At 49.4% G+C, this 10,722-nt stretch overlaps 1 protein-coding gene across 1 annotated transcript in view; it reads left to right on the forward strand.

Moving 5' to 3' along the window:
- Positions 1 to 10,033, forward strand: part of SLC35B4 (solute carrier family 35 member B4) — a 32,260-nt gene extending 22,227 nt beyond the window's left edge. The window contains exons 7-10 of the mRNA XM_048501982.1: positions 1,147 to 1,256; positions 2,677 to 2,752; positions 5,273 to 5,348; positions 8,749 to 10,033. Of these exons, the coding sequence (XP_048357939.1) occupies positions 1,147 to 1,256; positions 2,677 to 2,752; positions 5,273 to 5,348; positions 8,749 to 8,998 (512 nt within the window). The 3' untranslated portion in view covers positions 8,999 to 10,033. The remainder of the gene's footprint in view (positions 1 to 1,146; positions 1,257 to 2,676; positions 2,753 to 5,272; positions 5,349 to 8,748) is intronic.
- Positions 10,034 to 10,722: the final 689 nt, after the last annotated feature.

Raw genomic sequence — 10,722 nt, forward strand, 5'->3', positions numbered from 1 at the left:
CGTGCCCACAAGAGGCCTAGCTGGAACGGGGCTATACAATCAACCCGGCTGGCCAAATGCCTGGTGGAAACGCTGGGGAGTTGCTATTACAGTTCTGCATGACCTCACTTCCTGGCATGTTATGCTTAGCTCCGCCTCCCATGGCAGACATGTTGTGGTTGCCCTGATCACGTTGTGTCAGAATTCCAGGCTCAAAAAGACAGCTGCCAGGGACAATTGCAGTTGATTGCGTTGTTGATTGCGTTGTTCCATGTAATCTTGAGATGGGGTATCCGTCTTTCCTTTTAAAAAGGCCAGGAGGGGCACTTGACGATATTTATACATTCAAATGTTTCTTCATCACCATAGTGGATTTTTAAAAAGAAGGTTTTAAAAATAGCAGCAGAACTGTCTTAGGGAGGCGAGGCAGGTTTGCAGCCTCACAGTTACTAGCCAGTTGGGACTGGGCATATCCAATTCGAGCTGTGAACGGTCAGAATTGGTTTAAGAGCATAAGAACATAAGAAACAACATTTTCTAAGAAGTCGACATTTTCTACCCCGTGCATAATTTTATAGACTTCAATCATATCCCCTCTCAGACGTCTCCTCTCCAAACTAAAGAGCCCCAAACGCTGCAGCCTCTCCTCATAAGGAAGGTGCTCCAGGTTTCCCCTTAGTGTGGTTTTGGTTGGGGCAATTGTGTGTGATTTGCTGGGTGTGCTTTCCAACAATGTAAAGCTGAACCCACCCCTATTCTTTTCTCAGCAGTGAGCAGCAGTGGCGTAGGAGGTTAAGAGCTCGGGTATCTAATCTGGAGGAACCGGGTTTGATTCCCAGCTCTACCGCCTGAGCTGTGGAGGCTTATCTGGAGAATTCAGATTAGCCTGTGCACTCCCACACACGCCAGCTGGGTGACCTTGGGCTAGTCACAGCTTCTCGGAGCTCTCTCAGCCCCACCCACCTCACAGGGTGTTTGTTGTGAGGGGGGAAGGGCAAGGCGATTGTCAGCCCCTTTGAGTCTCCTGCAGGAGAGAAAGGGGGGATATAAATCCAAACTCTTCTTCTTCATGGGGGCGGCGGGAAGCCTGCACAGGTTCTGCAAACCATGAGATGTTCCAGCTCAAAGCTGGGCACAAACCCCATTCACGCCAGCGTTGTGTTACAGGCATTGCGGCGCTGACATTTGCCCTCCTGATGTCGGCCAGGATGGGGCTCTTCCAGGAGACGCTGTATGAGCGATTCGGCAAGCATTCGAAGGAAGCCCTATTCTACAACGTAAGCACGTGAAACCCTGTTTTGGGTGGTCTTTTTATTCATTCATTCATTCATTCATTCATTCATTCATTCATTCATTCATTAAACTTCTATACCGCCCTTCCCCGAAGGGCTCAGGGCGGTGTCCATCAATTATATAAAAACAGTTAAAATCCATTCCACATTCATCCCAGTTAAAACCATATATAAATTATAGAAATCCAGATGGCGATTTAAATGGTTTCCCCTTCCCCATTCTTGCACCCACGGAGGCCAGATATTTGTCACAGAAGTGTGGTGTTATCCCGGGGTTGGAAGGGTTTGCTGGTTGGAGATGAGAACATGGGATAGTTCCACCTTCGTCAGTGCCTGACAGACAGCAGGGTCTGACCCAGTGTCTTGAGGAAATCCTAGAAGCCCTTCGGAGATGGGGCGGTATAAAAGTCCAAACAATAAATAAACAATAAGCATCATGGACACTGCTTGTAACTCTATGATGGGAAGGAAAAGTTGGAGTGTGAATGAAGGAGCAGGTTAGGAACTAGCCTGCTGGATCAGACCAGAGTCCATCTAGTCCAGCTCTCTGCTACTCGCAGTGGCCCACCAGGTGCCTTTGGGAGCTCACAGGCAGGAGGTGAAAGCAATGGCCTTCTGCTGCTGCTGCTCCTGAGCACCTGGTCTGCTAAGGCATTTGCAACCTCAGATCAAGGCGGATCAAGATTGGTAGCCATAGATCGACTTCTCCTCCATTAATCTGTCCAAGCCCTTTTTAAAGCTATCCAGGTTAGTGGCCATCACCACCTCCTGTGGCAGCATATTCCAAACACCAATCACACGTTGTGCGAAGAAGTGTTTCCTTTTATTAGTCCTAATTCTTCCCCCCAACATTTTCAATGAATGCCCCCTGGTTCTAGTATTGTGAGAAAGAGAGAAAAATTTCTCTCTGTCCACATTTTCTACCCCAGGCATAATTTTATAGACTTCAATCATCTCCCGCCTCAGATGTCTCCTCTCCAAACTAAAGAGTCCCAAACGCTGCAGCCTCTTCTCATAAGGAAGGTGTTCCAGTCCCTCAGGAGTTCTATCAAAAGAGAGAGAAGGCAGAGGGCTTCTTCCGGCCCCCTTCCAGGGGGGTTCCTAACACTTGGTATATTTTCCACCTTTGGCCAAGAGGCTTATCGCGAGGGACTTGTGCTTGGGTGCGAGTCGAACAGCATCCAACATGTCTACCTGGCTGAAGCCCAACCAGCTGTTGGGAGGTCTCCCATCTAAGTGTCCGTTACGGAAGGAAGATGGGATTTAAAACTGCAAACAAATGATTCTCCCGCACTGTCTATTCTGGGCATGTGAACTATGGGGCGATGCTGACCTCTCATTCAGGCCCCTGCTTTGGGTCTCCATCTGGCATCCTTCTTAAAACTGTTGTTCTTCTGCTCGACAGCATGCGCTACCACTCCCCGGATTCTTTCTCCTGGCTCCTGACATCTACAGGCACGCAGTTCTCTTCAACCAGTCCGGTAAGTTGGCACTAGACTTGGCCTCCATTGCTCAGACGATTGCTTCCTCCCCCCGCCCCCGGATCCCTTTGCTGGTTACTGAGCCTGGCTTGCTACTACACTTTTATGTGGCGTAGGAGGTTAAGAGCTCGTGTATCTAATCTGGAGGAACCGGGTTTGATTCCCAGCTCTGCCGCCTGAGCTGTGGAGGCTTATCTGGGGAATTCAGATTAGCCTGTACACTCCCACACACGCCAGCTGGGTGACCTTGGGCTAGTCACAGCTTCTTGGAGCTCTCTCAGCCCCACCTACCTCATAGGGTGTTTGTTGTGAGGGGGGAAGGGCAAGAAGGTGGAACTTCTTCTTCTTCTTTTTCTTCTTCAAATGTTCCTTAGCTGCCTTTTTTCCCTTATGGTGCTCGAAGTGGCTTACGGTGTTAATAAAATTTGTAAGGTAGGTTACATAGATGTTGGAAGTGTCAACAGCAAGAGAGGTCTTCCTTTCATATGCGGTGGATGTCTGAAAACGCTGAGATTTGGGGGGTTATGATATTTAAGGAAGTACAAAAGAGTCTGAAGATAACAGTTATTTAAAATCCTGAGGCTTTTCTGTTGGAAATTATGGGAGAAGACTTTCCTAAGCAATATAGAACTCTGGTTGTGGTAGGTTTTCTGTAACAGAGTAGACCTTTTAACAAGCGGAAGCTGTGTTACCGAGGTAGGATAAATGCGGCTGCAACAGGCTTGGCCCGGCAGAAGAAACAACACAACACCATAAAGTAGTTTCACTTCCAAAGAAGACTTTATCTTTAGGTGCCGGTTATTTACAGTGTAGACCAGTGATGGCGAACCTATGGCACGGGTGCCAAAGGTGGCACTCGGAGCCCTCTCTGTGGGCACGCACACACAGAGTTCGTCATGTGGGGGTGGGAAATCACCCCCACCCACCCACACACACGCATCTAGGCTGGCCTGGGCCACTGAGCATGACGTGTGTGCACCGTGGTGAGAAGGGCTCGGCAGGCGGGCCTGGTGCCTGTGCTCCAGGTGGCTGCTGCCCGAGCAGAGGAGGCAGAGATGCTAGAGAGGCACAGAGTGGTGTGCGTGGGACTTGCTGGAGGCTCGAACAGGTGTGGTGGAGGAAGAGGGAGCCAACTGGTTTTTTCTAAACGAAAACCTCAGCATTCAGGTTAAATTGCCGGGTTGGCACTTTGCAATAAATAAGTGGGGTTTGGGTTGCAATTTGGGCTGCACTCGGTCTCGAAAAGGTTCGCCATCACTGGCGTAGACAGTATCAGCAAAACAATCGGGCAGCATGCTCCGCAGCAACTCAGAAATCCCTAGACACAGTACAGTGGAACGTGCTCTACCTATATACAACTGTTAGCCAATCACAGTAAAGGTCAGTGATCGGGATTAAACTGGTTCTGTACAGTTACATCAGGTTTTGACAGGTGTTTCTGTCTGACGAGTGCTGTCACCTGGATCACATTGATCTGTCTGCTCACAAGATGAACACCACATATTTTTTATTCCCTGACATTCCAGGCTGCGTGGCCGTGGTCTGGTGGATCTTGTTCCTAGCGTTTCGCCTGCATCTGTGGCTGGCATCTTCAGAGGTGCATCACAGAGGGAAGTCTGTTTGACACTGTGTCCAGTGTGTAACACCAGACCACGGCCACACAGCCAGGAAAACCCACCACAACCAGTTGAATCTGGCCGAGAAAGCCTTCGACAATATAGAACTGCTTTTATATCTATGACCACTGCAGCAAGGACTTGTATGTTCAAAAATGGAGAGACAATAAGATACCAACAAAAGAGGGCTGGGTTCTGCAAGCTACAGAATATTCAGAAATGGCAAAGTTGATAACACTGTTAAAAGACAATAGTTTGAACAATGTATTGTCGAAGGCTTTCACGGCCGGAATCACTTGGGTGCTGTGTGGTTTCTGGGCTGTATGGCCGTGTTCTAGCAGAATAGTTTGAACAATCTTTTTAGAAAACTGGAAACCTTTTACAGAATATCTTTTGAAAATCTTTTCAAATAGTGGCAGGGTTTGGAATCTAAAGAAAACATTAGATTGTAGCTACTAGAATACACTTAAGAAATAACTATTGAATTAATGGCTTAATTATATATGCAGATAACTTTTAATCAAAGATGAGACAGCTGGAAGTCAGTATAAGATGTGGAGTGTTGTTTCTTTTTGTGTTTGTATGTTTTGTTTGTCTATGTGTGAGAAAATGGCAGATACACAAGAATACCACAGGGGTGTTCCAGAAATACCAGTTTACAGACAGGAAAGCCAGGATTGCCGTTCGTTGGTGCAATATTTCTACATAACTCGTTGCCAGGTGGATTTTCCTGATTTAGCCGTACAGAATTACAGAGTCAGTGTGGTGAGATGGTCAAGAGTGTCGGATTAGTATCTTGGAGACCAGTTAGCAGAACTGGGTTGGAGTTAGCCAGGCTCACCTGTCCTCCAGGAAGGAAAGAGGTAGTTGGTTCTCCAAAGATCGTCTCTCTCCTTTTCCACAGAGCCATTCCAAGTCCCGGTGTTGGGACTGAACTTGCCCATCCTGTGGTTCTACCTCATCATGAACATTATCACTCAGTATCCTTTTTGTGGCGGATGTCATGGGGGGGACCCACCCTGAGGTAAACGTGCGGCTGTTTTTCTCGGAGCTTCTCCGGTTTGTGGGTAGACTTCCCCAAATGAGCTCACGGCCTATTATTTCTCACTGCATGGGTCTATTGACCGCAGAGTTCTTAAATACGTAAACATTATTTCTCGACAGTAGACTAAGCCTCAGCTCAGGCACTTACCTGGGCCTTTGTGAGGTGGAGGATCAACCTGTCTGCTTGCTGAGGCGCAGGGGGTACAATCAGTGGTGGGATCCAAAAATTTTAGTAACAGGTTCCCATGGTGGTGGGATTCAAACAGTGGCGTAGCGCCAATGGGGCTGGGCGGGGCACGACGGAGGCGTAGCCAGGCATTCCGGGGGCAGGGCATTAATAATGTCTCTGTTACTGTAAAAAACTCTTACTGTAAAAAAAAAAGTTCCTAATTTCCAGCTGGTATCTTTCTGTCCATAATTTAAACTCATTCTAGCAAGTCCTATCGTCTACTGCCAACAGAAACAACTACTTCTCCTCCAATTGACTGCCTGTCAAATACTTAATACTTTCAAATACTTAATTTGGTTTCTAGAAATCAAAAGAAGGATACTTTCCTGAAACAAGGAACTTTACCATATTTCTAAAACATGTTTTTCAAACAGCCCAACAGGGAGAATGATCCCGTTTTCTACCTTCGCTAACCAGCCACATAGGAAACAACAGGACTTGATGATTTTTGGACCTAATGGCATTTCTAACGGAAAAGCAGACCCAATTAGTGACCCCCTCTCGGCACACACAAATAATTAGTAACCCCCTCTCGGGAACTGGTGAGAACCTGCTGGATCCCACCTCTGGGTACAGTTCTCCCCTCTTAAAGGTGGTGCAGAAGATCAGATAAACTGCCTGTTCTGGGGTGATGGGATGGAACTTGTGCTCTTACCTGACACCAGGGAAAGGAGAAAGGGGTCCCAAGTGGTCCTAAAAATAGTAATGTAGATGCCTGAATCAGGAGTGGCTTGCTCCTCCTCTGCAGCTCAAAAACAGATTATGCACAGAGGCAGAGAGGCAGACATCTGTTTCCAATGTGCTCCCTGCCTAGATGATCAAATGTGTGCGGGAAGGAGGGAGCGTTTTTGTGTTTTGCATTAAACCCAGAGGTGGGATCCAGCAGGTTCTCACAGGTTCCCGAGAGTAGGTTACTCATTATTTGTGTGTGCCGAGAGGGGGTTACTCATTGGTGATTCTGCCACGTGGTTTTTGCCTTAGTTACGCCCCTCCTCTCAGCAGTAGCGCGCAGAACTTGAAGCAGTGTAGCAGGAGGTGCACCAGCATGCGTGGCAGCCTGCGCCTGCGTGCATTTGTTTCCCGCCCAAGGACCGGCGCAGCGGCTGCGTCCTTGCCACAGCCCCGCCCAGGAATGCCCCGCCCCCGGAATGCCCGGTCATGCCCCGTCGTGCCCCGCCCATCCCCATTGGCGCTACGCCACAGTTTGAATCCCACCACCATGGGAACCTGTTACGAAAATTTTTGGATCCCACCACTGATTAAGCTCTAAAATCATATGAAGTTTGTGAAAAAGGTTTATCCTTTTCCCTGTAGCTGACGAATCCTCATGGCCCAGTCTGGGAACATTCCCTTCCTTCTCGTTCATTTTTTAATGACATTTTTTCGTGTAAGGCGAAGAGTTTGGATTTATATCCCACCTTTCTCTCCGGTGAGAGAGGAGAGGAGACTCCAGGCAGCTTTCAAACTCTTTTCCCTTCCTCTCCCCACAACAGACACCATGTGAGGTAGGTAGGTAGGTTCGGAGAAAACTGTGACTAGCCCAAGGTCACCCAGCAGGCTTCATGTGTAAGAGCGGGTCAACGAATGCAGTTCACCAGATAGGAGTCTGCTGCTCATGTGGAGGAGTGGGGGATCGAACCTGGTTCTCCAGATTAGAGTCTACCGCTCTTAACCACGGCACCATACTGACTCTTGAATTATCATGTATTTATTTGCAAAGTTCTCTTCCTGCCTTTCTGCCCTGACAAGGGCTACCAAGGTGGCTAGCAATTGAAAACCTCTATGATAACCTTCCACCCCACCCCCCACCCCCCATTTTAAGGTCATTAAAATCAACCCCTCCCCAGACACACGTCATTCAGTTTTTTGTTCAAAAAGCTGACCTCCGAGCTCTTGTCTGGAAAACTGAGTTCAATCCCCCCCACTCCTCCAAACGCAGCCTGCTGGGGGGCGAGTCAAAGAAGAAGAAGAAGAGTTTGGATTTATATCCCGCCTTTCTCTCCTGCAGGAGACTCAAAGGGGTTTACAATCTCCTCGCTCTTCCCCCCTCACAACAAGCACCCTGTGAGGTAGGTGGGGCTGAGAGAGCTCCGAGAAGCTGTGACTAGCCCAAGGTCACCCAGCTGGCGTGACTAGCCCAAGGTGACTAGCCCAAGGTCACCCAGGCTAATCTGAATTCCCCAGATAAGCCTCCACAGCTCAGGCGGCAGAGCTGGGAATCAAACCCGGTTCCTCCAGATTAGATACACGAGCTGTTAACCTACGTCACTGCTGCTCCTACGCCACTGCAAAGATCTCCAAGCACTTCCTCAGCCTCACCTGTGTGTGGCTGGGAGGAGGGAAATTGTAAGCCACTTGGAGAATCCTTTCGGTAGAGAAAAGCAGGGTATAAAAGCCAACTTTTCTTCTTCTATGAGCCAGTGTGGCGTAGTTGTTAAGAGCAGGTGACTCTTATCTGGAGAACCGGATTTGATTCCCTGCTCTGCCACCTGAGCTTTGGAGGCTTATCTGGTGAACCAGATTAGCTTGTGCACTCCCACACATGCCAGCTGGGTGGCCTTGAGCTAGTCACAGTTCTTCGGAGCTCTCTCAGCCCCACCCACCCACCTCACCAGGTGTTTTTTGTGGGGGGAGAGGGGAAAGGAGATTGTAAGTCCCTTTGAGTCTCCTTACAGGAGAGAAAGAAGAAGAGAAGAAGAGAAAAGTTTGGATTTATATCCCCCCTTTCTCTCCTGCAGGAGACTCAAAGGGGCTGACAATCTCCTTGCCCTTCCCCCCTCACAACAAACACCCTGTGAGGTAGGTGGGGCTGAGAGAGCTCCGAGAAGCTGTGTCTAACCCAAGGTCACCCAGCTGGCATTTGTGGGAGTGCACAGGCTAATCTGAATTCCCCAGATCAGCCTCCACAGCTCAGGCGGCAGAGCTGGGAATCAAACCCGGTTCCTCCAGATTAGATACACGAGCTCTTAACCTCCTACGCCACTGCTGCGTAGGGGGGATATAAAGGGGGATATAAATCCAAACTCTTCTTCTTCTTCTCTTCCACCCCTCTCTCTCTTACGCCAATTATCCTGCCGGGGTCTTCCCTTAACTCAGCGCCCCCTCAGATATATTTGCATACGGGGCGTCTTCATCTTGACCACCGAGTGCACCTCCCTAACCGTCACGCTGGTGGTGACGCTGCGGAAATTTGTCAGCCTCATCTTCTCCATCCTGTACTTCAGCAACCCCTTCACCACCTGGCACTGGATAGGGACTCTCTTGGTCTTTGTGGGGACTCTGATGTACACCGAGATATGGAACAGTCTGGGACCTCGGGTGGATCCGGAGAAGAAACCGGACAAGAAACAGGAGTGATTCGGGTCCCTACCGGAACGCTCACAACCGTTGCCCAAACAGAACTTCTCCCTTTCTTTTCCTACTGAGGAATTTCTATAGCACAGAACAACAGAAAATTCCCTCCTTGTGGAATTCTGGGATTGGTTTTTGTAATACAAAAATGACTGATCTTGGCTATGCCAAGCAGCTGAGTGGGAGAGACCCCCGACAGTGGGGCAGATGCTTTACAATCCCCAATGCCAGGGATTTGATTGTCACGGTTATCTGACCCAGACAGGTCTGATTCTGGATTCACATTTGTCCCACGACCGCCCGGTAGCCGCTTGCTACGGGGCCGGCTTCACGTCGTGTTTCTGCACAGCGAAACCTCAGGTTGATCCCTAGCGTACGTGTTTTGCATTGTCGAGTACATTTGACCCGTGGCTTCGTAGCGTGAGAACTTATGTTCACCGTGCTCTTGGACGGCATTACTGTGGTTGCAGGTTGCATCTCCGTGCTGCGGGAAGTGGGCACGGCATCCCGGTCGAGGTGCCGTTTAGTGGCAGGATAGGAATTTGGGAGGTGCTTTTTGCCCGGCGGATCGTTTTGGGTTGACCACGTACGTGGTTGCCGTTCTGGTGAACGTGCCGTCACAAAATGGCTTCCGTCCATATGAGGGTAGCCTGTATCTCCTACCCCTGTGGTTCCTGGGGTGGCATTATCTTTTTTGGACATCGCTATCTTAGGCCTTTCCCGGCACTCTTTCCCAGACCCTTCTATATCTCCAAAAACCTAGGGGTTCATTTGTGTCATTGATGAGTGTAGATCTTTCTCCTTACCACATCTCCTGATTTGTGGCGTAGTTTAGCCGTCCTTGAAAATCCTTGAGTGGAACCAGACAGATGTTATGGCAGAGGACGGGGCTGCCCTACCAAACCACACACCCCTGCATCTGCTCCCCACCCCCAATCCAGTGGTGACCTAATCCTCTGAGTTCCCTTGACCCTTTAACCATATTATTGGATGGCGGTAGGAGACTATTCACTATGGCTGTGGTGGCGAACCTTTGGCACTCCAGATGTTATGGACTACAATTCCCATCAGCCCCTGCCAGCTTGGTCAATTGGCCATGCTGGCAGGGGCTGATGGGAATTGCAGTCCATAACATCTGGAGTGCCAAAGGTTCGCCACCACTGCACTATGTGGTGTAACACAGTGAATTTTTTTCACGAGGCAATATAGCCGGCAGAAAAGATGGCAGGTAACACGGGGATCCCATTTTCTCAGGCAACCCTGTGTCCGCTATGGTGTCTGGAGCCCTAATTGGTTATCTCGCGCACGGTCTGCTCAACATTGTGTCAGCAAACTGACGTGCCATTGGTCTGCCAAAACAGAAAATATCCACTCCATGCTTTTGGCTAAGAAGCATGAGGAATTCGTGTTCCCCTCTTCCCTTTCGTCGGTGCAGAGTTTGAAGCTGCTCCGTGCCCACGCCCATCCTGTCCTCCAATTCCAGTGCTGTGCATCGACAGGAAACATTTAGGGTAGGCAGAGCTACCAACCAACTGGCAATTGTCCTGAATTCCGTGCAACAATGATATTGGACTGGTGGTGGTGGGTTTTCCGGGCTGCGTGGCCGTGGTCTGGTAGATCTTGTTCCTACCGTTTCGCCTGAGTCTGGGGTACACCTCTGAAGATACCAGCCACAGATGCAGGTGAAACGTTAGGAACAAGATCCACCAGACCGCGGCCACGCAGCCCGG

Source organism: Sphaerodactylus townsendi, linkage group LG06, assembly GCF_021028975.2.
Source record: "Sphaerodactylus townsendi isolate TG3544 linkage group LG06, MPM_Stown_v2.3, whole genome shotgun sequence".
NCBI classification, from domain to species: Eukaryota; Metazoa; Chordata; class Lepidosauria; order Squamata; family Sphaerodactylidae; genus Sphaerodactylus; species Sphaerodactylus townsendi.